The sequence below is a fragment of the Vidua macroura genome, chromosome 1 (assembly GCF_024509145.1).
Source record: "Vidua macroura isolate BioBank_ID:100142 chromosome 1, ASM2450914v1, whole genome shotgun sequence".
Taxonomy (NCBI): Eukaryota; Metazoa; Chordata; class Aves; order Passeriformes; family Viduidae; genus Vidua; species Vidua macroura.
The window spans coordinates 132,752,954-132,780,127 of record NC_071571.1 but is presented as its reverse complement, the minus strand read 5'-3'; the positions used below and the strand labels follow the sequence as shown (position 1 = coordinate 132,780,127).

Sequence of the window (27,174 nt, the reverse complement as noted above, 5' to 3'; positions counted from 1 at the left end):
GTTTTTTGTAAAGTAACTACAAAAAACCTGGGTATAGGTTGGATTCTATACTGCTCCACATAGCATTAAAGTATTATAAAAATAAGGGAAACAGATTGGAAAGAAGAATCTTTAAACCCAGTGATCCTAATATACCAGAGCACTGGGTAAGAACAAACAGAAATATATTAAAACCAAACAAAGAAATTAACCCTAAAATAACTCAGCAAAAATAATTCACTATGTTCCAGGTTAAATGTATCTAAGAAACTTAAAAGAAATCTAAAAAATGGTATCAAAATTAGATTAAGGCATAAAGCTTTTGTGGTATTTGCAGTAAATATTAAGATAAACTTAACCCTGTAAACAGTAAGCACCATGTAAAACATCCTACAGCTGTCCTCTTGGTGCAGGCTGGAAATAGCACCATGGATGGCAGAGTTCAGTGCAGGTTCTTCCAGTTCTCAATACATCACTTCCACAGGTCATAGAATAAACACAGATACAGCATAACTGACTGCTAACTAAAAAGCAAAAATGCAAAGATCCTGAAGAAACTTTAGTAAATATGTAAAATTTAAAACCAAAAGGGTAAGAAAGCATTCATAGTTTTTCTTGGAAACAAGCTGGAATTAAAATTCTGTAATTGCATATCAGAAAGGAAAATCTAATTTATTTAATTATAACTGTTCTAAATTAAAACCCAAGTAGAAGATTCATTCAAAAGCAATTTTAAACGAAACATACTTATTTGTATTCTAATAAAACTTCATTTTGGAAGTGTGCTGAGGAAGTATGTCCAAGATGTTATAGGAAAAAAAAAAAAACAAACAAACAAAAAGAGAACTCACAATGGTCTGTAACAGCTGCCTCCCTTGTCCTATTCGCTTTTCAGGAATCCCACCAAATTTTCTATCTCAATCTACACCCATAAAGCTCAGATGCAGAGTGTGCAGGCAGTAGGATTTCAGTCGCAAATGGCAAGGAAAAGGAAAGCCAATCTCTCAGTAACTGGTATTACTATGTTAGCTTAAGTTGCAAATTGGCTGCAAGTCCTTTGGAGATTAACGTAATCTTATTTTCCAAGATATTCCAGTGGATGTGGAATTTTGGGACAAAACTTGTCCAACATCAAGGCCCAACTAGAAGGTCATGCACATTTTTTAAGGCTAGGAATTTAAAATAAAAATCCTCTCTAGAATTATAAGAGTTAAAAAAATAAATTGTTAAAAGACGGGAAAGAGCACACAATCTTACAAATGAAGATCAGAGTCTATTTCTGTGTTAAAATTTTTATCTGCACTCCTGTGACTCCTTGTCATTTTATCAATTCTTTGGTTTGAACTGTTTTTCCTGCCCTCTACTTTTCAATGATAAACTGGAATTTATTATTGACCACATATTTTTCCTTCATGCTCTCCCTCCAGAGTTAGCTTATCTTGCCCTCTTGGCCTTGCATCAATACATCACTTACAAAGCTCAGTCTGTGTGCCATCCTCATGTAGTCTTTGCTACAACTTGCCTTACTTTTAGAAAAATCTGAGTCCTCTCATCTCCCATTTTTCTGAAAATTAAACCAGAAGTAGTTATTTCCAGATGATTCTGTTTTTCTAAATCACTTTTAGGATCTCATCCCTAAATGGAGATAGGAATCATACTTTAGGAACCATAAAATTATGCACACATTTCATAAAAATCAGATTGTTTCTGCATGAATTAGATAGAAAGGACTTTTATATGAAAATAAATGGCTAAATGTACAGGCAAAGTGGCATGTACTAGCAGAAATGCTTCTAAATCCATAAAATTACTTTTGAAAGCTTGCTCTTGGCCATCAGACCTTATTTCTGCCAGTTTGAAAACTGAACTCTGCTACACAGTCTGTAAAATTTAGTTTTAAACTACTTGCATGATTTTTTAAGTATAAAAGGTTTATTAAAACCAAAATAAATATTTTAAATCTTCACAAATTACCAATTAACTCCCTCCCCAATTTTATACTTGAAAACATCAAAATTTAAAGTAGCAGGCAAGTGTATGCATGCTTTGTCTTTCAACCCTGTTTAACCAGAGGGTGGGGCTTTGTGTACACATATACAATACCCAATAAAGGAGACTTAGCTGAAATATCGCATTCTCAAAATTCATCTGGTTTTAGTTACAGAAGTGCAAAAACCAGTTCAGAATCAATAGGAAATGTTCTACTTTATCCCTCTCTAATTTAGAAACGTCTAAGCTGATTTTACTCAAGCTCTGTAAATATACAAACAAAAGAAGTTTAGAAAAAAAGAAAATACACCACCACCAAAACACACCCTACACCCAAAAAAACCCCCTGAAACAGAACCTCCCATCGCTTATAGAGACTGACAAGCTGAAGTCTCAGCCCTGGAGTTATTTTTATGGACAGACAGTAAGTCACTTGGAGAAGAGCTTATAATGGAAGCAAAGGCACACAGTAACTAGACAGTAACTACAGTATAACAACAACAGTAATATGCATTTCAAATGTGTAGTCTAAAACTACAGGGAAATGTGCTTGTAATGTAAAGCAAAACCAGTATTGAATTATTTAATTCAGGTATAGTGTGCATGCTCTCTGCAGTGTTTATGCTACGTATTTTCAGAAAAGAGTAAGTCTTTAAAAAAATGCCTACCTACTGGCCATGTTCCATTCAAGTGCTGGATTTTGAGAATTTCTCTCAGTTTCTGTCAAAACCCCTCCTTTTCCATTTTCTTTCTCTGGTTTCAACTGATTCCAGTAAGCAGTACCAATGTTGATAGATTGAAGATCTATTTGATATTGTCTATCTTCAACCTCTGATCCAGGGTCTCGAAGAATTCCTAGATTTAGTGCTCTCCTGTAATGTCAAAAAAAGAAAAAGAAATCACCAAAGGTCAAAATCAGACCAATCAGATATTCATTAAGATCCAAATTAACAAAATGGAAGTACCAATTGTGCCATATTTGTCTACACTAAGCATTATTTTAATTTCAAATCTTCAAAAGTACCCATCTGCCTCTTTCCTATAGAATTCAATGGGAGATTTGCAAATGAACATATTCCTAAATTTAGCCAGATTTACCAAAATTGATATGAGATCAATGCATCAGCTTCATTGCCCTTCCAATCAGATTGATATGAGCAGCCTTGTGGGGAAGTAGGACTGATTCATATCTACTGAACAGATAAAGGATGTCACATTCACGTCCTCAACAAGAACAGCTACACATCAGTATAACCACAAAGCATAACCAATTGTCCCACTGTTCAAATTCACCAAAGAATAAAACTTAAAAAGAATATTCCAAGATGATGGAAAAACAATTCAGTCCTTTTACCTCTGTATTTCAGCAAAGAGTTTTTTAAATAAAATTATTCTAACAAGTGAGAAAAAAGCATTTTTGAGTGAACAACATTCCTTGTGGATTCCTTTAAAGTCTATGACATTAGATTTTACAAAGTACTTCAGTCTTGAGCTGAGTTTTGGAAACAGTCAGACTCAGCTTCAACAAAACATTCAAGAGCTATTAAATGAGTGGGGGCTGCTGAGACCATTCAATTTTACCGTTGACCAGTAACAGAGAAGTCTTCTACTGCCATTTGTCTTCTGCTAATAAGCACTGGGAAATAGTAAAAAAAATTATCTTGCCCTTTCTATACTGGGAACAATACAGCCTTCTGTGCATTGCTCATTTTATATTATAACAAAAATTCACCATTATATTATCACCATTTTTCATAATAAGGGAGCAAGGGGATCTTAATTTTTTTTTCCTTCAATCTATGATCACAAATTGTAGTCTATTTTTATTGATTTCATACATCTGCATTGAAGCTTAAGCTTCTTATTTGCATATGACATCCAACCTACTCTTCTGTTCAAGGTCTTGGGCCAAAATTATTTAGTATACAGCTGCTGTCTTCACAGAGAAATTAATAATTCTGCAATTTGTGTGAATTTGATGCTAATAATCTAAACATAAATAACCATTGAAGTAGCACATCCCAAACTGCAAACTCAAGAGTACAAGTATACAAACTATAGGTATGCAATCTATCTCAAAGTGCAATCCCAGTGCTGCCTAAATCCAAATACGAGTTGAAACTGCTAATACACTGCCATTGTCACCAATGGAGTATGTTAGCAATTAAGAAAAATAAATAATTAGTCATATGTACCCACAGAGGCATATGGATGACAGGAAAGCCATTTTGATCAAGTCATTCCTGGTGAGGCAGTGTGATGGCATTGTTCAGTAGTCCCTATAACTTTCTTAAGTGCTTAGTAGAAACACACTGAAAATCTGTTATGTCAGTAGTGGTATTTCAAAATTAAATGTGGTTTCTTAAAACTTAAGAATGTGTTTGTCAACTTTCCACACAGAGAGACCTAACCACAACGACTGTGCCTTTTATTATTCTTTCTAAGGCATTATTTCACCAAATGAATGCAGTTAAAAAAAAAAAAAAACACAACAGTAGATTATTGTATGATCCAATGTCTATTTTCATACTTTGTCTAATACAAATAAATACTGGAATATTTGTTTTGTGAAATATTACTTAAAATAAAGCACCAAGTTACATATTTTTGGAAATCTGCTTGTGTATATAAAACAGAATATTATACTAATTTCATATGCATAATAGATTGTTCTCCCCTTTACTTCACAGTGAGCATTTTTCATTTCTTCTTTTCTGAGCAGCTTGATAACTTGCAACAGGATCACCTAGATATTCCTTAGACTCATTCACCATAACCATGACCTTGTGAACCAAATTCTTCAAGCACAATGTGTCTGTATGCACTAATCTGAAAGTCCTCACAGTGACAATGGCTTTCTTACCCTCACAAATTGACTTATTTAAACATAAACCACAACAAAAATCATTCTTTTGACATTTATCTGCTGCATCTTTTTTTTTAATGCACTTCAGGATATTACAGCCTAATACTTCAATATTTTCATGCTGATAAAAAAAAGTCCTCATTTGCATTGTTCCTACTATTAACAATCTCCTTACATGTAATACAATACTCTTCTTCTGATCCTTCAGATACAATTTTGAAATCCAAGAAAACTGTGTTTCTATAGATAACTCAATTCAAGAAACACGTATTTTATACATACATGTAAAATACAAGGATTAGTAATTAATGCCTTGATGTTTTGATGAAACTCATTATGGCTTTCAGAAATTGCATCATGCCAATTTTATACAAGGATCAAAATATAGCCTTTTCCCAAATAAGTAATATATATATACAGGCATTTACATAAATCCTAATTTCTAGTTTCCTATATCAACAATTTACATACAGTGATTTACATAAGCACTCATTTTTGGTTTTCCATATCAACAATTTTCCTAAGTATGCCTCCAATTTATTAGTTGCATACTTCCTAGAAGGATGAAGGTTAAACCACAGCAAACCTGGCCTAATGTTAAGTACACATGATTTGTGTGAACTCTGAACCCTTTAAAATCCTTGCAGCAAAATAAATTCAGGAAAACAGAGTAAATCAAATTAATGACTTCTCTATCTCCAGCATAAGTGATGTTTTATCAGCTGAAATGTACTGTAGTAGTTATGATTTTAATTGCTTTCCTCTTCTGAAAACAACTTCACTATCTCATCTAATCTTTGGGCAGGTGGTGCAGAATACAACAGTTGGTCAACCATACAGTAAGATCACAAGCAACCAAAGACAACCATAAGCACGTAACAGGAAACACAGGTTTAAAGTTTTTCTTTTTTTAAAATTGATTTAGTGTGGGTCAGGCTTTTTGTATGTTTATTTAAGAAGCAGATCATGTTCAACCAGTTACTACATGCTGCTGAATAAGTATAATTCTGAGACCCACAGTGAAGAAGTTAAATTTATTCATTTACAGCTCATCTGTATCTGAGACCTACAAAAAGCTAAACAAGCCAGGAAAATGGCAGTTAAAGACTACACATTATATAATAATTAAGAAATATTTGCAGACTTTACACACAACAGCTAATTTTTATTAGTACTTACTGGATTTCTAATTTCTGCTTCCAGGTATAGAGATTACAAATCTATCTACCCAAATTTCAATTATGAAAGGTTTTTCCCGGTAGTAAAAGATCCTTCCTGTCCTAATTTAAAAAAGAAACAGAAAGTAACCTTGGATAAATATGCAATAACCTATGGCGCATATAAAAAAAAAGCTTCTGCTTAAGCTTGTGAAGTCCCAGGCTAGATGTAGTCTGAAAGCCCCTCACCTATGCATGAGATGTGACTGACTACTGTAGAAATCACAGCATGATTCATCACAGACCTAATGCACCTTCAGTACCTTTCCCCAGTTCAACTCAAGAGAGTTTCCTCCTTGACAAAGCCATTGAATGTATTGTACCAGACAGGGAAACTGAAGCAGGAATTTCTTAGGGACACAATGGACTCCATGCGGAATGAGATGCTATAGGTGTTAAAAAGAGCACAGAACAAAAACATGGTAAACCAAGAGAATCTATGATAACACAGATTTTATGACATAGAATCTATGACAACATAGATTGAGAAAGGTAAACCATAGATCTCGTGGTAAACCAAGAGAATCTATGACAACAACATAGATTTATTTCTAAGGCTAGAACAATACAGGCCTTTGAGAATGCTGAGCTTCTATCAGCTTTTCAAACAAAGGCAACTATTTTTACTTTTTTTTAAATTATACCAAAGAGATGGTATAATAGATGTCTTTTTGTCACAGACAAGTTAACACTTGAGCCCTTTGGAGAGAAACAGAACTTTCCCAACATCACACAAGATATAGAGACATGATCTCAGTACTAGAATAAAAAAAATCCTATAGCATGACTTCTCATGATGGAAGTCCTGGATGTGCCTAAATTTGGAGATATTAAAACCACTTATTTGTGAGGAAGATGGAAAGAAGAATGAGAAGTTAAGTAGAAAGAAAAGGAAAGCACAATACTGGGCAAGAGGAAGAATCACAGAATCAGGGCACTAAGGCTGAAATTAAAGAAAAGAAGCAGGTAAGAACATTCTAATGTTGCAAGAAGAGAGAAGAAGACACCTTTAAGCAAGAAGAGGAGGTCCTCACATGATCCTGGGTACATATTCTGCCATACTGAGTAATACACATGTCTTCCAGGACAAGGGTAACCTCACCTCTGCTTTCCCACCCTGCAGTCTGTACCTAGGGAGACTTGTGGTGTAACAAACAGTGTTTTACGACTGCTAGGATGTTGGAAACAATGTATTTTAGTCTGGATCAGTAGAGCAGGCTTTCAAATGCCATCAGCAGTAAACTCCAATTCTCATTGTTTCTGCCTCTTTTCCCCAGGAACCATGCCTGGCTTTGTTGGCAGCTGCTCCTTCTCCCCTCTCCAGCTCAGAACCAGAATAACACAACTACTGTCCCATCTCCATAACTGCTGGTAGCATACTCTGGATTGACTGCTGGTAGCATACTCTGGATTGGGTACCAGCAATGCTTTAATAAATGAAAATATAAACTGACTACAGTAAGGCTGCTTTGCTTAATGCTTTTCTGATTAGCAAGTGATACTATTGATTACAGGAATTTGTTTAACAATGAAAACTGCATTGTATCTGATTAGCCCTAGTGTTGTGATCTGCACAGCCAGATACATCAACATTAGCTACAGAAGACAATACATTGCAGATGTCCTGTAAGTCAGAGTGGTTAAGGTACCTGGGTTCATCTCCATATGTGTAGGACTCTTGTAAAAAGAAAACATCAGTGATAGCTCCGTGAGCAAAATAAAAATGACTGACCCCTTCTTAAATTTACATAGTGGACAAATATATAACATCTTAATGCAAAGGAAAAAGTTATTAACTGCATTCTAATGGAATATATTTTGTAGTCAGCAACACTCACAAATTTTAACTTTATAATGATTTATAGTGTTTATCATTTTTTTACATAGGCATAAATCAGCTGAGAGGTAGATTACTTGTACATTTAGTATGTTGAAAAAAAAAAAAGGCCAGTAGCTGAAATATATGCAAACTTTTCTTCTGATTGCACTAGACTACTTCAAACAATTGCTACAGGGATGCAAAAATATAAGGGCAACAAGTAATTTTCCTCTTCTTCAAATTAATCTTGGATAAATTTCTGACTTCCATCTCTTGGGCACTGGTCCCTTTTTCCTCTGTATACCTACAGAGGTAAGTACCATTGAGAAGAGAGGAACTGGTGTAAGAGTTTAAAAAGCTAAAGCAGAGGATACAATAACAAATAGCTATAAAGATCATTAGGTAACACAATGAATTCCATGTAGGAACTCAGTACTTTCAAATCACAAAAAAAAAAAAAAAAAAAAAAAAAAAAAAATTCAATTATGGATAAGCATGCTCTAAAACAGGATCCAATACACGAATGCCAAAGTGCCTGGTGAAAAAAAACCAACTGGATGTATAGAACAAATCATCTACACTCATTATCACCTAGAACAGTTAATCATATAAAAGAGCACTAAGATTTTAGTTGATTGTTGTTAACACGGCTTTTTAGTGTGTTGTTAACATGTCTCCTCTGTGTCAGAGTCTGGCATAAGGATATGTTAGATACATGTTTAGAAAATTCAACCATGAAAAAGGTGTTTGAATTCACTCCAAGCTTCTAGATACTTCAAGCACAATACAGAATCTACTACTATGACAATCGTGGCTCCTGACAGAGAATGACATTAAGAGAAGGTATTCAGGATCTTCAACAAAGCCATCACAGTTCTCTACCTACAAGTGTTTCCCTTAAATATGTCCAAGCTAGGTATTAAATAGTCACTTTTGAGACATGTAGATGGGACAGTTAGAAACACAGTTATCTCCTCTCTGCTTCTAGGCTTTTCTAGTTCTGCAGCAATAACTCCTCTACAGAAAATAATTACAGTAATAACCAAACTTTTTCTAAAATATCCAAATACACTATTTTCTTTTACTAATATTTTCCAGCACAGCTTTTTCTTGCCAAGCTGAAGCAGACAGGTCTTCCCTTATAATTGCTTTGTAGCTTTTTCTTAAAAACAAACAACACAGAAAAAAACCTCAGTTCTTAAACTAATTGTTCAGAGATGAAAAACTGTAAAATTACAATCACATTTCTCTAACTACTGTGTGTCCTCTATTTCACCAGTTTCATCAACCACAACTACTGAGTTATACAGGTATTTATTTAATCCCAAATCATTTTATAAAAGGACTGACATTCATTGAGCTATCATAATGCAAGAGAAGAGAGATCTGGTTTTGAAGACAGAAGAAGAAATCTGGTGAATGGAAGTCAATGGTTTGTGCCTGTTTTGCATGTGTGGTTGATACCCTCTCAAAAGGAGCAGGAAAAACTGTCTTGGTTAGAACTGAGGTGACAAGCCTAATGGTGTGCATGGATGTGCAGAAGAGCAGATCTGCCAGGTCTCTGTTGTACATGAGAACGCTTGGGGCTAGGCAGACCCCTTTGGCTGGCCTGCCATGGAACATGCTTCCCTCTTTGCAAGGCTAGAACATGCCAAAGGAAAACAGGAGAGGCAGGCTTCATTCCTCTTCTCTCTAAACTTGCTTAGTACGTATCTTAAATGACAAAATCAATCTCTTCAACAGTCTACTAATTTATACTGTGGGAATAAAGCCAACATGATTTTGTGACTATAACTAATTGCATAGAAAACATTTTGAGAGTATTCTGAGAATGCAAAGTTATAAAATATGGATAAAAATGAGTGTCTGCAATTTTTTAATTGATATACTATTTATTTATTCTATTTATGTGATTACTTAAATATTTTTATTTTGAAACCAATAGGTACCTATACAGAGGGAAAAAAACCCAACACCCTCTCACGCTCATTAATTACAGTGGTGGTGCCAGGTCGGTGCTACTATAATTCCATTTGCTATCCATTTAGGAAAGCCAGATCTTAGTGAACTGGGCCACACCAAAGTCAGGACTGGTAGAAGTGCACTGATCATATAAAAGTTACTAAACACATGAAAGGAATTACAGCAGATCACACATCAAAAAACTTGGCCCTTGCTTCCTTTCTTAGTCCTATGGGCAGAAAATGCTCTACATATCCTGTGGGGTGACCAGACACATAAAAGCAGTCCCTTGCTACAAGGGCTGCAGTACAGTAATTGCCTGCAAAGAAGCTGAAGAACTTCTGCAGTGCACTTGTCTTCTAGAGTTGTCTCTGGAACACAGTATCAATGACCCTATGGCCACAAGGTACAGTATTAGTAAACTATGAAGTAATTCTGGTCTCTCTCAAAGAAAGCGTAAGATGAAACAAAGCTGAAGTATGCAGCTGTGCATTTAGATGTCATCTGTTTAATTACTTCTATAATTTTATTGTTTAAATTCTTCAGTAAAAATAACAGCATAAGCAAGTCTGAACTTTTAAAAAACAGTTTTTCATTTTTATACTGTTTAATGTTTAGACAGTCTGAGGAATCTCTTTATACTCTTGAAACATTCACCCAAATTCAGGAAGCACTGTATAAATATACACTTGACAGACTGTATAAATGATAAGTATGTACAATTCCAATGAAAGGTCTGTATGATATTTTTGGATGCCAAATGTTCCTTGAAAAAAACCAAGTGGAATATAGTTTCTCTAAATAGTGGATGTTTGGAGAGGGGACTAGTAAAAAAAGGCAAAATACAATATAACCCAGAGACTTTTATGTGTTTGTTTTGTGGTAGAAATAATTTTATCTCAAAACTTAATGCTGCCTGGCAGTCAAAGGATCTTTCATTTCAGATTTTTAAATATTTTGCGTGTACCTGCTTTACCATATGACTAAGATAAATAATCTTGTGATTTCCCCATTGTTTTCAGCCTGAATTTTGGTTTAATTGATAAATCTAACTAAGTGGTACAATATCTCAGTTTTTCCAGATGTTCTATAAATTCACCTGGAAATACCTAGGTGAAGTTTCACTGAACACAGCCTTCATATTTGATGTGTGGAATTTCTCTAAATGGTGCAGTACAATCTGCTATAAGGAATAGGATGGAAGGCAAACTGTTCTTAGTGTGTTTCATAAGCTGATGTGGGACAGGATTTCTTTTTGCTGCTGTGTCAGTATATCAAAATCATACCTGGACATCAATCAAATTGTATCTGAAGCAGAAAAGAACATTACAAACAAATAAATACCAGCTTTTCCTTTACATTAAACAATACAAACAAATAAATACCAGCTTTTCCTTTACATTAAACAATGTGCATTAATGCATACTTTCAGCATGTCTATTGCAGTTGGTAATGCTTATAGTGTGGTCAATACAAGAAACTACTCTAAAATATGAATATTTAACTTTCTGAGTCAATTCACATTTATCTTTGGCACTGATTACAGTAGTTTCTCAAGATGCCACTTGTATTTTCTTCTTCTTATAAAATCATCATATTCATAATGATGGAACTATTTCTGAAATACTATATATGATATTGTAAAATATGTCAATAACACAGTATTAAAAATAACCTTCCTTTAATTCTTCCTGAAGTCCTGGTCCCTTGAAAACTCTCCTGATATAAAACCTCACTCCATAGTAATGTCACGTTAAAGCCAGTATATATTCTTCCTTAAAACCCCATTAGACTGTTGTTAACTGACTACTGGCACCTTCTAAGTCAGTATGAAACTATGCCTAACAAAATTTATTGAAGGGGAGTTCCACTTCTAAATACATGTTTGAAAGAGGGCAAAGAGAGAAACAAAAAAGATGCAAATATACTCAAAATATCCCTCTGTATTCAAAATATCGGTCATGAGGACTACAGATTCCAGTGTCAGGTAGTTCAGTGACTCCATGATGCAGCCCAAATATTTAAATGGTGGTGGTTATAAAGAAAATTTAAGAGGTTTATTTTTCTGCCTGGAACTAAAAAAAAAAAATAAAAAAAAAATTGCAAGGACACTGCACAGATACAAACACACAAACAAATACACTGCCCACTTGGGAAACAACAAATTCCATGATGTATAGTTTGAGTCCAGTTAGTAAATATAACTGGATACACTCTTATGAACTGCAGCGTGTGAAAAATACAACATGTAGATTTTAAATGTAGATTTTAAAAATTATTTTTAGAAAACAACTTCAATAACATTTGCAGTTACATAATATATCAGGCATTTTTTTTACTATGCCAAAAACATGGAAAAATCAACCAATGAAGCTGTCTGAATACAGTGGGTCAAAAAAGATATGCCAGAGAATTGCATTCCTCTGTATTTTTTCTTGAATACATATATGCATGTATTTTTACACTTCCAACCATAAAAAGTTTCGAATTTGCTTTGCAGCTGGATTTGCTAATCTACAAGTTTTTTCCTGTTTCTTGAAAAACTGTCACATACAAAGATTAAATAATAGTACTTAACAGTTATTTTTGGTTATCAGAAAGAGTTCAAACCTCTCCTGTTCCTATCCTGAAAGTACAGGGCATATCCATTTGTAGATACTCCCATGTTCTATTTCTACCACCTCCACACCCATTCATTTTTTAGTGTTCAAGAACACACAATACCAAGCTAGAAAACTGGAGTAGCTGTGATTTATGCCAGTCATTTACACTGAAACAGAGATGCCTGATACTATCTCTGTATTTTATTACTCTCAACATGCACTTGTGTTAGCCATTAACATACCAGTGCTGGCCATTGCCTTCTCACAGAAAAAACCAAAACCCTAGCAACAAAAATACCAGTGGGCATGAAAAATGTTTTGAGAGGCTGAAGAATGGTACATTTATCTTTGTGTCCAACAACTAATAAAGCCCATAAGATTACAAACCAACCCTTAAAAAGTAGTGATGGAATTTTTAAAAAAAAAAAAAAAAAAAAAAAGAATAGCTTCTGAAATGCAACACAAACCCACTATACATGGCTTTGTAATTTCTTTTTTTCTTATTTTTTCTTTATTGCAGCATAATAAGGTTTAATGGCACAGTAAGACCTTAAACATAACAAACATTAAGCATGACTTTTGACCGTACTTAAGGTGGTTGAGCTAAGTGAAACTATATTGGAGAAGTCAGTTAAGAGCTAGGAACCATGCTCACTTAAACAGTAAAATTTGAGTTGCTCAGGATAACAGTAACATGGATTTAATTTTGCCATGGGAGCTTGGAAGAGTATCCCATAGAGAAATATGCTAAAATAACATGTTACTATTCTGTATCTTTCTGATAATCCTTTTTGTTAAATAATTGAAAACCAAAGTTGAAATACCTACAAGCATTAAATGAAAGACACTGGCAAACAGTTTTGCAAAAGAAAGAAATCTTCTACCCAAAATGTAGTTTAAGAACTGTGGTATGAATTTGTCATAGATAAAACCCTGTGAGGGACATCAGAGAACCCACAAATATTTATGGAATGAACCGCAATCTGTATACAGAAGTTAACAAATGTTTCATTACAAACGGGATATGCTTTTCTCAGTAACAGAAGCGCACAACTTGCATTATAGTTACCTTGAGATCCTGCTAGAATTAAAAATGCTACACAGAAAAAAAAAATCTGCTTTATATGATATTGGAAAACACTTTTCAACAAAAAGCATTTGTTGAAACCAGAGCTTATGGAAATTATATTTACTCATAAACAGTTAACAAGAAAACTGTATAGAACAATGAGTTTTAAAAGCTCTCTTCAGTTCTTTTACAATAAATTATTTACTGCAACCAAGACTTTAGATGTTAAATTTTCAATATATAAGACAGAAAAACAACCTTGATATAGGAATTCGATCCTATATTTTAAGAATCAGTGAAGTAGAGTCTGGGAAGAAACTGTAAGGAGTTTGTGTAAAGCAAAGGAACATTACTCCAGTAATTCATAAAAAGGAACCACTTCAGCTCTTAAGGTGGCATTACTTTCTAAGAACCAGCTAATTATTTTCTCCCATGTTAACAGAAACTCAAACACCCCTCCTCATTCCCCCCTGTATTTTACAATAACAGGCGCAATATAAAGCTACTTGTTCAGGAAAAAGAAAGATTAAAGGGATGTAACTTGAAGAAATGTAAAACCTTCAATAACATTGCTTTATAACATAAAACATGAAACACAAAACACTACTCATTTAAAAAATAACTCCATCTTTTGGATTATCTTTTATTTCCCAGTTTTATCTTAAAAATTTTTCATTGCATTAAAGTTGCTGAGCACATAAACTGTGAAAGATATTCTGGGATTTTTAAGTGGTATTTAATGTGTTTTTTCTTTGTCTCTGTGCCCTTTCTTGTTTACCTTTTTAAACTATTACAGGCTATGTTAATGCTGAATCTGAGAACTATTTAAAAATTCTTAGTACACAGTGTCAAATTCTGTGCTGTTTCAAAAGGCCAGATCATTATGGCAGATTAAGCTGATCCAAGCCCAAGCTAATGAAACACACACACCTTTTTGCCTGGGCTAATCCTTGTATGCCTACACAATAAATAGGTTCAGGATAATAACCTTACTGAAAACAATTGCCTGATGACCCCAACACTTTTTTATTTCTTTCAGGTCCCTCAGCCTGTTCCTTATAGACAAGTACAAACAGCAACACCATGAAGAAGTAGATCTTAAAAGAGTTCAAATTTGGATTTACAATTTAAATGGGCACAAAACTCATTGCCCAACAACCATGGATAAAGCAATGTTAAAAAACTGACATTACATTCACCCCACTCTGGGCAGCCCCAAGGACGCCCAGGGCCACACTTTACTCCTTTAGTCCCTTCACTGGGCATGGCTGGTCTGCACATCACTTGCTTGGATGGGAGGGTGAGAGACCTCCCTGCTCAGAGAACTCTTCAAATATCTGACATGTTTTCTCTCCCCTGTGGTACAAGAATTGCTTTAGGGAGGAATTAATAGTTTGGAAAATATTTTTTAAATGGGAGAAAAGGCCATTATTATAGTTAAGGGAAGCAAATAGTTACAGACTTGATCTCAATGAAGGAGGTAGCTTTCAGTGCTGGTTAAAGAGAAAGAGATATGAGATTTCTGAGCAGTTCATTTAAAATGTGCAAACACAGAGGGAAAAAAAAAAGAAAAAAAAATTTATTCCTAGGGAGAAGATGAGAGTAACTGCAAAAACCATAGGTCTCAAGAAAAAAACCAGCCCTGTGCATAAAAAGTATTTAGAATCTTAGGACTAGGAAATATCAAGGCAAGAAGTTCCAGAAACGGAGCATTCGCGTATATAGAATACAATGAAAAGTTTAAAAGGATTAGAACTAACAAAAAAAACAAACAATTTGTTTGATTTTATTTTGACTGGCTTCATCACAGCAGAACTGCTGTTTTTGGGGGAAAAAAAGGAAACGGGAAAAAACCATATTAAGCAGCATCTCAAACCAGCACAAATGAAAGAAATCCTAATCTCTCTTCCACTCAGTCACCCAAAACAAGTTACAGATTTTAAAACTGAGATTGTATAAATTTCACATGGCAAGCTCTGCATATACTGCACAGAAAATACTAATTAATTGTGTTAAAACATTATTTGAGACAGCAAGAACTATCAGAAGACCAAGGAAACTCTGAGTTCAGCCTGCTTTGTTTCTCTAACTTAACATTGACTTTGCAGAAGATACAGTAGTTAAGATCCCACATAGCTGAGAAATCTTTTTATAGAACAAAGTATAGCCCATGAGCAAAGCAGAGACAGCAATGCCCTTGTGGAAGTTTTACTTTAAAACTGCTATTTACTTCTGACCTTAAGCTGTTTAATGATGGCATCATAATAAATGAAAGAAATGGAGTGCATGCTACAGTAAATCATATAAAGTACGTAGATTTCGTAGACTCCATTTTGAAGAGATGCATCCCTGATGCCTTTCTCTTAAGTTCACAACTAAACTGTCCAACCTGAGAAATTCCTGAACACACAATCCAGTTTAAAAGGAGTCTGGAAACCCATTCCCAATTTAGTTCTAAATCACACAGAGGTGATAGAATGAATGATACCTGAATAATGAAGCAATCTTAACTGCAATAAATTCAAATGCTTTGCGCATTAACTAGGACAGTTAAGCAGTAACCATGACTGGCTTGCACACACACACACCATATTTACCACTGAACTAGTCCACAGTGCCAGGGGAGACCATTGCAGTGCTGAAGAACGGGCACCTCCACAAGATGCCCAAGGTGAGTGGTTCTCCTCCCCATGCCTCAACACTGGAGCCCCTCCCAAACATGTGAGCCCATGGTCTTCCAGATCAAATCTGAGCAGTTTTGAGAGATTTATGAATCTGCTCTTTGAAATCTCCATCTGCCTATAAAACAGGGCTTTTGGCCACACATAAACACATCTCCATGAATCTTCATGCAAGTTAAGTTCATTCCTGCTCCCCACCCATCCCCAAGAAGGATGGGAGGCAGCTAGTGACAAGAACCCAGTTGTGCAAACACCTCAGCTAAGCTAGAAGCAGAAAGGAAGAGCATTGCAGATAAAATATATATTAAGTCCTCAAAACAAAGTTGAAAGTAACAAAAAATCATTGAGGAAGGTCAGTGTTTTTTCATATTAAAATGTTTTTAATATATGCACTGTTTAATAATTACTAGACTTAAAAAATATCTTTATCAATTCTATGTGTTTCAACTTTGATCTGTTTAAATTAATTAGTTATTCCTTTTAATTCATTCTTTATTGATACGTACTTGTTTTTCTTTTCCTCTAACACATTTAGTAAGGTTTCCAAAAATGCAGCCCTGATTAACAACAAATGGATGCTTAAATGACATAATGGCACTGCTCCTTGATAGGAATGTTTCTATGAAGTATATTTCAATTTTCTTTCTCTGAGGGACTGCACAAAGAAATTAAAACTTGTATGAATCAGGTTGTGTGCTACTAAGTGAAAGAAAAAATATAAAGTAGGTATGTGTATTGAGAACACCGTGATTAAATTTATCAATTAAAGAGAAAAGTAAAGTTGCAAAAATTATTTTCTTATAAAATTTATTTTATTTTTACTCTTACATTATAAGGAAATATATTTCAAATCTATGTATTTAGGAAAATTAGTTATGTTGAAGATTCCTGTAGAAGTCACAAGGAAATTTTGAATAAAAACAAATTTGAAGGTTAAAGCTGAACATTTTTTAAGCCAAATTCCAAATATAAATTTAGCTTTTAATAGCTTTTGGTATTAGATGTTTAGCAAGCTACATTTCTGAAACTAAATGGGCAGTTCCAGCTGTTATTTTACAATTAGTTTCCACTGAGAGTTTTAAATTAATAACTGCTGCAATAGCCTCAAACATGCCAATGCTAATTAGGAGTGGTGTTTGCATGTAATGTTATCCATATATATGAATATTTTACTGGGCAAAAGGTCTAAGCAGATTTTTTTTTGCCTCTCTGCTAAACACAGAAGAAGAGAGAAATGTAAAGCAGGAAAAGACTTTACTTCTAAGCCCTACTCCAGAGAGTAGTACAGGATTCTTGTAGAAGATAAAGATGATTTTCCTAAGTCTTTAGACACCTCTATGCTAAAAAACATGTGGTCAAGTACCATAGCAAAGAACAATATTTAGAAGTTGCAATTACTATGAATATTTTGATTTACACCCCAATACAATTATTAATTCTAAAGATTATTAAATGCAAAATGAAAAAAGATTGTATATTCAAATTATATGCAGAGAGAATCCGGTTAAAAAAAATCTTCAGAAATAAAATCATCCTGGTTTGAAATCTGAAAAAAATTACTAGATAAATTCTGGGAGCGATTCCAGAATCTTTGCTGTTACAATTTTTTTTCCTTAACACAGATAGATGAGAACTTAAAAGGATGCTAACACAATCCCATTTCACAACTTATATGGAAAAAAATACATACTTTTAAAAACACTAGTAATTTATTCTCTTATTTCTTTTCCTATATAACATCACCCTGCAGTTGTAATAATTTTGAAATTTGTGAAAAACTGTGGTAGAGACTTTACAATATACTAAAACTGATACTTTTCCTAATTCCCTGTGGTACAAACAGACAATTTAATAAGCAGCTCACATTTCCCTCAAAAACTATGTGCATTCATTTTTTTTTCACTGAACATCTTTGTTGCCTTTATTCAGAGGAGAAGAAACCCTACTCAGCATTAGCTAAATCCTTGTTTGCCTACCAGATAAACCTCAATGAAGTGTGGAAAACAAAAACAGGTAAAATAGAAAATAAGTCTTAATAGAACCTTTTTTGAATAATCAACTCTTAAAAGGAAATTATGTATATTAGGTCCATATTCTGGGAAACATTTAGTTATCTTAATGCTAACTTCTATGCAAAAACAGAACAGTTTTCAAACTGTTATTTGGTTTGAAAAGGAAAATACCAAAAAGTAACCTTTTTATGCATAATAAAGTTATAGAAAATCCAGGCTTTTTGAACAATAATTTCAAGGAATAGTTTTTCAAATATAAACATGTCAAAATATTTCTGAAGAGAAGATGCTTACAGATGTGGATGCTGTTGAAAAGTTTTGAAAAGCATTTGATTTTCCAAACCACATTTGAAAGAAAAAACAGATTTCCACACAGACTGCTGGCTATGTATGTGCTTTTTTCATAAATTCCTTGAATCATTTTTTTCCTTCCTTTCACTCCAGCACTATCAGCACAAAGAAAATTGTTTATTGCTCCTTATTTCACTGATGGATTTTTGTTAACCCGTTATGGGCATTACAGGATTATTTCAAGGATGAAGTTCCTTTATTTCTAGATGGAGTTCCTTGAAATAAAGATAAATAGCAGCTATTCTATAAGGAAAAAAGCTTTGTTTTGCTATTTGCAAATGTTTGAGAGTTAAATAATCAAAAACAGTAAACTACAAAAGTGAAAAAAATATAATAAGAAAAGGCTTCTATTAATAAAAGGCTAAATGAAAAAATAATGACATCTACAGCTACCTTTTCATAAGTAAACTCTTTACATGTACTGTTTTTGCAGGGAGGGGCATGTCTAAAGAATTTCCATTTACATTCACAAATTGGAAACAGTCTAGGGACAGCTTTATGCTTTGATCTATGAAAGATCTACACATGAAAATGACCATAGAACACTCAGACCTGGACTATTAAGCTTTGATATATGACATGAATGAAATCCTTGGATCTCAAAAATGATGAATCCAGAGCGTGGACAACAATTAGGTTCCTTATTGGCCAAGCTGAGGAAAGCTTGGGATTCTGCTTACCTAAACTCCCAGAACATGATAGTTTGGCAGTATTATTCCTGACTTTATAAGTAAGACCTTTACACAACAGCCTCCAATCAGCCTCTATTCTCTGAGCTCTTTGTCAGCAATTTCATTTCTGCACTACAATATTGTAACTCAGCATTATTCTACTCTATCTGTTCATGGATACTCCCTAAAACTCCATTAATTATTGTTTGCTAATGTGACAGTTTGCTAATCCCTGTTGGGGATGATCAGCAGTTACCGCTATAATCCATCATAGCATTTGCACAGTATTTGGTGTAATAAGGCCCTTATCCCAAAACAGAAGTAGAACTAAACATCATCTCAATTTCAGCTCCATATTTAAGCATATCCATGCATCCACATCCTCTCCTTTTTTCAGTCAAGAGAACCAGAATTTCTGGGTCTTGTGATGAAGTTTTCTCAAACATTTCCCTGTTAATAGTGCCCAGTTCTGCTGGTAGCTTAGCACAACTAGTGCTATTCACTGTTCATACCCCCAACATATACACTTCTTAAAAATTCATCAGTAGTTAAAGTCCACAAAAATATAGTTCTGTTCTTCATTGTTTAGCAGAAACTGCATTTACTCTGGCTGACTCCTTCACAGTTTCAATTAACTGCTCTTCCCTCCCTTTAGCCAGGCTAGAATGTCTTACTTGCATTCTTATCCAAAAAAAACTCCTTTATTCTGTTCCCTGATCCCATCCCAAGGCCTTTTGATAATCTGATAATCTTCCAACCAACAGAACTGACAGTTTCTTGATGGCAATGTACAGTTCTGGTAATATTTGTGGAACACAAGCACAGCTGGAGCTGAAGTTTAAGAATCAGAGAATCATGAAAAAACATTAAAACCAAAAAACCAACTCCTACAATTTAGCAGGGAAAAAAAAAATCAAAAAAGAGACACTGTCTCTTACTGTCACCAGAGAGAAATGTGTCACCATACTGCTTTCAGAAGCCCTTAATTTGCTGTTAGGGTGCATGTATCTTTCTTTACTACATATTAATATCAAAACTAAGTTAGTCCACTTTCTACTGGAGAAAATACTCCAAGAGTAATTTTTATACAGTACAGGAATATTGGAAGTTACAATGTCAATACATTTCTTTCCAACTTCCAATAATCACCTGAAACTATATTTGTGCCCAAATGATTGAGGCATATTGTTTTTCCAACATTCCCTTTTCACTTTAGTTTTCTCTCCAAGTTAGCATTTCTTTTTCCTAAGACATACTAGATGGAGTCACTTCAGCCTACAGGCCAAAAGTGGTCTGGTTTACTTAGTACGACCTGCAGCTGTACCAAACTTACCTTTCATGCCCTGGCATTCTACTGAGGATATGTGAGCATATTTCAGCTTTTCATGTATAAATTTATGGGATAAATTCAAAAGATGTTTGGAAATACTATTCAGCCTCTAGCCATGAAAATTTTTCTCAGCCTTTCCTAAAAGAACAGTTTCTAAACGAGAAGCAAAAATTCTTCTTTCTCATGGAGCACTACAAAAGTGACACTAATTGCATGTGGTTGTAGTTCAGGCCTAAACAGAAGATTGTTTAAAGCAAAGTGACACCAGAAATTAAGTTTGTATCCCCACTGCAGAAACACTGTAAAGACTGTGGTTCAGACAACAATTTATTTTCTTTTATTCTATTAAAAGCAGCAGCATCAAATTAGAGAAAAGAGGTTGGAAAAAGACAGAAGACGACATCTTGGCATTATTAGAATACTGCAGATGCTAATTCTTCAGTAACCAACAGGCTTCTGTAATTTATTTTTTTAGAGTCTCTTACACTGGATTTTGTACTACTTGTACCTCTGTTAATATTTGCTAAGAAATCTTTCACCAAGCACATGAGCTACACATTGTGTCGGTTTGCTCATCTTATTACTCAATTTTTAAGCATTCTGTATTAGTTCCAGGTTTTTTATCTAGTACCATGTACCGTGGGCACGTTAAAAAGGGCAAATACTTTGCAAGAAGAGCTCTCGTATTTAGACCCAACACCATGTGTTAATAATATCCCACTATTTTTTTCCTTGTATACATATTGTATGTCCTGCACAACAATACAGAACCCTTTGTATAATTTTATTAAAAAACAACTGAAAAAAGGTGAAATTAACTTCACTTAGAACTCTAGCTGTCTAACAGCGGTGACTGTCATGTAAGACAATTAAGAGATATCTTGAACCATGCCTTCTGTAAGTACACTTTGTTCTAGATCAAAGATTTTGTAATTAGAAAATTGATCTAGTTCAACCCCAAACAGGAATCTTAATATTTTTAATTTTAAAAGTATTTATTTTTATTCTTTGAAAATCTTGAAACTTGCTAAAACAGATTAAGATAGTCACCTTCTTTACAAAAATAAAAGACCACCCACTATCAACTTCAATATTGTCCTATAAAACACTGCAAAATAAGTTAATGCTCTGCTCTGATATGTCTTAGTAAAGCTAGCACAATTGGATGATTAAAGAAGGGAAGAGAAGAACAAATCATTTGACAGATCATGAGAAATCAGGGGAGTGGTCACTGAAGCTGAGGAAATAACTTAAAATGGCAGAAAACTCAGAAAAAAGACATAAGAAGCAAGATGTTGGGAGACTGGTCACAAAATGCCAGTAGCGGTCAGATGAGAAATGTCTCTGGGCGAGTGTTTATTTCTACCTTATTCATTTGGAGTCAGGTTTTCAAAAGGAGAACTGGAACGTATTGTATCTGCATTAAAACTGTGAAAACCAAATATACACTGCATAAATCTTGTTTGGAACATTTATGTATATAAGACCCATAGGACCATAAAGCAAAATAGCATCAGAACCTTTGAAAAGCACTAAATTTCAGCATTTCAGGTAAAGCCACATAGGCAAAGATAGAGACTCAAAAATGTTAACTAGCGTAGCTTCACTGATTTTAGATGTAAACGAGTTGCTTACTCACTGGTTTGTAATGTGCATACAAGGAACATCACACAGTGACTGAAACCACCTTAGAGAAGCTGTTAATTGCAGATTCCACTTTATGCTCAGACATTTTTTGATAAAGTTTTTGTTGCTATGAGGAGAGTGGAACCTACATTTGGGTCTCTGACTCTTAAAGCAGGTATCAGATGGGAGTCTCGTCAGACAGAAAGGGTAGGAGCAGGAAGAGCCTCTACAAATGTCTGGAAGAGCTCTTTCATCTATGAGCACTTGGAGAGCTGGATCAGGCCCTGCCACCCAAAGCCATTGCTAGTGCCAGGCTGCAAGACTTTTTCCATGAAAGCTCCATAATACAAAAGATAAAATGCTCATTTAAAAACAAAAGGAAAAAAAAAAAAAGAAAGGATAAACTACTATAACCAAACATACAAGCAAACCCATTAATTTAAATGCTTCCACATGGAAATATGAAGAAAAAGACTCTCTTACAACTTCTAAGTGATCAGAAGTGAAATTGGAGATATTTCATGGTCTCCTAAAAATCCTAGTCTTGACAAAAGTAAAACTTGCTGTCATTTTCTGGGCAGTAAATGTTTTACTGCTGGGAAAAGATTTTGATGTTTGTAATTTCTATTGAAGAGCACTATGAAGTAGTTAAAAATATTGCCACATCTGAAAAACAGACCAACGGGAAGTATAAGACACTTGTTCATCTGTATTTCTGTGACTTTTCTCACTTGGTATTATTTGCAACCCTACTTTCATGTCTGGCAACAGTGCCAATTCTACTAAGGATCATATATTACTTTTATCATGTTGATTACATATGTTCACCAGTTTTGCAGCCTATATATGATTAGTGTGGTTTGCACATACTTAGTGACACAATCCAGAGCATGACATTTTCACAGAAAATGTGTTTACTGGGAAAGAGCTCCTTAGAAGTTTGCATTCCTTTAAGCTTTGATCTACATGACATCAAGAATCCTACAGTTTCAATGTATGTTTACCATTTATATTATTAAGATCCATCTCCTTCTCACTGTATGGCTACTGAACACTTTGGAAGTCACAAAAAATTTCCTTTTCTCTAAGGTGAACTTAGTAGTAGCTGAATAAAAGAAAGCCTCCTAAAATGTTCTCATCTGTGAGTTTAAACTTCATAGTGATTTGACATTTAAATTCTGTTATTCATCAGCACTTCACAGCAGAACTTGATTCGTCTAAATGGATTTGAAAGCCCACAAGTGAAGAAAATCAGAAAAACCTGGTTTTGAATATCAAAAGATTGTATGTGAAAAGTATTTTTACAGGCTGCACGTACCAGTTTTATTGATCAATTAACTTCTCCCAGAATGAATTTTTCTGAGACCATACATGAAAAGCCCAACCCCTCCCCTGACACTTACTGATAAATGTCTTTTCTGAGCACAGCTCTACTAAGAGGGTTGTCAGCCTGAGGAGCCATAGAGACAGATCCAATCTTGAGAACCAAAGTATCTTCTTTAATTGATGGATTAGCTGTAGTTAGGAGAAGAGAAAATATGTGTTTGATTAAAAGTCAAATGCATATAGCAGGAATACTGAAAAACTATTTCTTTAAAAAATGTACATAAGAATATTTGCTAAGGATTCAATTTTGCACAGGAGCAACATAAAATCAATAGCCCTGCTGTGATACATAAAGACAAAACTATTGTAATTTCATTTCCCCAGAGTTTTATCACACCACTGCATCCTGGTCTATGACTTCTCATTCTCTCTGACACTTTTGGGGGAGGGTATTTCAAAAGGACTTCAGACATTTTATGACAGATTCTTTGTAATGTTTGTTTCTCCAATAACTATTTGCTGAAATATCAGCATGTAAACCACTATGAATTGTGCACCCTTTTTATTATAGGCCTATATATTTACATGTAAAACATTACAGGATATCACAGTATAACCATCCCGGTAGCATTTGGAATTGGCTGCAACATGCATGGAAAGTTCAAACACAAGGACTGAAACAAGAGAATCTGAAATCTGACACATATACATAGAACAAGATGTAATACTGGACAGTAAATTCCGCATCAGTAACAAAATCATTCCAAGAAAAAAAAAACTCTGCTTTCCACTTATCTCCATAATTTTCAAATTTCAGCCACATGTAAAGTTTCTCAGTTTTAAAAGCAGTGGTCATATTAGACAGAAAACCAAAGTTCTGCCCAGAAATAAAATAGCACCATATTTTTCGTAGAAAGTTAACTCTGTCAGCAGGCACAGACAAACCACTTGGATAAGGTTGTGCTCAGAAGACTCCATATTAACTAGGAAACTCTGGAGCAGGTGTGATGCAAGTTCAAAGAGCTCATCATCTGAAGGGAAACGGTTCACTGCAACACCTGTGTGAGATGTAACAAGGATGGAATGACATCACACCTGCTCCCATGTCCAAGGAAGTTCTGCAAGAGTCTCATATATGAGTTTTGAAAACAAGATTGCAGGAGAAGATAGTTTAAATATTTTACTGAAATGTGAAATGCTTGGTGTGGTAAGAACCAGCAAAATCTATGCATTTAAAAAAATGGTTTCTGCAGACCCAGTAATGTTTTGGTGAAAAAGGCACCATGCTTTGCAGCTAAGTATGTATAAAGATATGTATATTTCTGAACAGATTTAAGAAATCACAGAAATTCTATTATGATATTTTCAAAGTATTGTAGGGAATACCCCAGTAAATATGTGGCAAAGTGGTAACACAAGTTCTGATGCACAAGTGTATTAGTACACAAGCAATCTATTTTAAAAAACCTTATGTACTTACAAAGTGAAGACAAATCCTTTACCCCCCCCAAAGCAAAACAAAACTAATTACAGATGGTTTGGTTGCTAGAAATAAGATACAAGAGATAAGCTGATGAAAAACTCTATTTTTTGACTAAATCTGAACTCATATTTTCAAAAAGTAGCAAGGCATTGTACTAAGTACTAGAATACTGCCACTGTACACTTAGGTGTTGGGTATTTGCTTTCCAATACTCACATAAGAAAATGGAGTGTGGTATTAAATATACATCTGATTATAACTGCAACTTGAGGTGGCAGATGCCTTATTCTTGGGAAGTGGATCTTAATAAAATATATCTTAAGCTAAGAATTTTGTCTCTGACACTTAGCAAAGCAAAATAAGGACTGCCCATAACAGTCTCTACTGTGTAAGTATTTTAGCAGTTTTTTTCAAGGCTGGGCATGGCCCTTTTGTGTACAGTTTACTGTAGGTCAATAAATAAGCCAATTTTAAATCAGAAAGAATCACAGACATTAATATAATCAGCTGGTTTCTAAAGAGTTGTTTGAATTCATATCTCCATTCATTAACCCATGCTTTTCAAAATATGGGAGTAATGTACTAAACAATCACAGTCACTGCAGATATTAAAAACTTTGAGGGGAAAAACATCTCTGCTACATTTTAAAAACATACTTACAATTTAAGTATACTTACAATACAATATTGTACATACATTACTTTATACTTACTATAAGTACAATCTAGGAAAATGTTACAGATTCAAGTGTCAAGATGTTGTCACAATCTCATTTGGTTTTATCCACTCATCTCAGTCATCTTTTTGCTGAGCTAAATACATTATACTCTTTTAATCCTTCCTTTTAAGCCTCCTCATTTAGCACTTAACATTTTTGATACTTTTCACACTCCCTCTACTTTTATCAATACCCAGTTTTACAACAGAAAGCAAATTGGATGTGATATTCCAGCATCTGCCATATGCAGAAGTACAGCTACCTCCCTTATTTCTTTTCCTTCAGTCCTCTGTGACCCACAAGCTGTTTCAGTCTCTCTCCAGTCCTGAAGACCCAGTCTGTATAAACCTTCCTTGATTTGTAACTTTAGCTTCAGAAGATTTACTGTACTTTCTACAAGCAGTATGCAAGCACAGTAACCCAGATGCATGGCCTCAGGAAATGCTTTGCAACATTCACTGCTGATAGCAGCAATGGTTTTATATTTACTTTCAGACTATTAAACACCAATTTCATTTATTATTCCCAACTGATGAGTTTTTGTGGGATTTTTTTTAGGTTCCTGGTTAGCCATTTTTAATTCATTTAACATTTCCATGGAGAGAGTATGGGGATGTATTTAAATTGAATACCATGAGACAAAATGTCAAACTCCCTAGAAAAGTCTAAGCATATCAAATTTTTGCAAACGTTTTATCAACTAAGAATTGAAACCGCAATGAAGAATGGAAATCAGATGTTTTTTGAACGTCTAATTTCCCATAAAACCATATTTATTATCACGTAAAAAATATGTAATTCTTTATTAACTGAATCATGTAATATTTTTTCCCTTATGTTCTCTGAGAGAGAACAATAAAACTACCTGTCTTAATTTTATTTGAACATTACACTTTTCATTTTACTAGATAAACCTTCAGCTGTCTAAAACCTGTTTTTCCAAGGTGTGTTAAAAATTAGCCTCAGAGGACCAAGATCCCTGAGCACAACTTACTCAGCCTGACTGATTAGAAACTTTAAGAGTAAATGAGGAGGATGTTACAGACCATATGTTATGACAGACTTCAAAGTAGAGAGTCATGCTCATGTGACAAGAATATATCACTTCTACAAATGCAGGACATACATTTATTCAGTGTGCTGCCTTTTCTTTTTCACTATCAACAAATTCATCATGTCCTTTATAGCGATTCCTGATATTTTGCTCCTAGTACGTACAAGAAAGAGTTGCTATTGTCCTCAAACCAACCAGACGTGGATTTTTTCTGTCTTTACAACTTCTTATCAGTTCTTTGCAATTTACAATTTTTACTTATGGTCTTCTGCTATGCAGTAATTCTTGTTCCTACTTGTCATATATTGCTTTCGTATATTTAGTTACCTTTACTCCATGGCTAAGTAAGAGTGGGCTGTTGGCCAGAGCTTGAAACACCACCTGACTTGTTAACAAATCAAACTCAGAGAAAGCAGC

At 34.4% G+C, this 27,174-nt stretch overlaps 1 protein-coding gene across 4 annotated transcripts in view; it reads right to left on the bottom strand.

Annotated features, from left to right (window-relative positions):
• VPS13B (vacuolar protein sorting 13 homolog B) overlaps nucleotides 1-27,174 on the bottom strand; it is a 429,427-nt gene that overhangs the window by 150,979 nt on the left and 251,274 nt on the right. For all 4 annotated transcript variants that reach the window (XM_053998051.1, XM_053998068.1, XM_053998077.1 and 1 more), the window contains 2 exons: nucleotides 23,579-23,690; nucleotides 2,637-2,840 (listed from right to left, as the gene is read on the bottom strand). In XM_053998051.1, coding sequence (XP_053854026.1) covers nucleotides 2,637-2,840; nucleotides 23,579-23,690 — 316 coding nt within the window. The remainder of the gene's footprint in view (nucleotides 1-2,636; nucleotides 2,841-23,578; nucleotides 23,691-27,174) is intronic.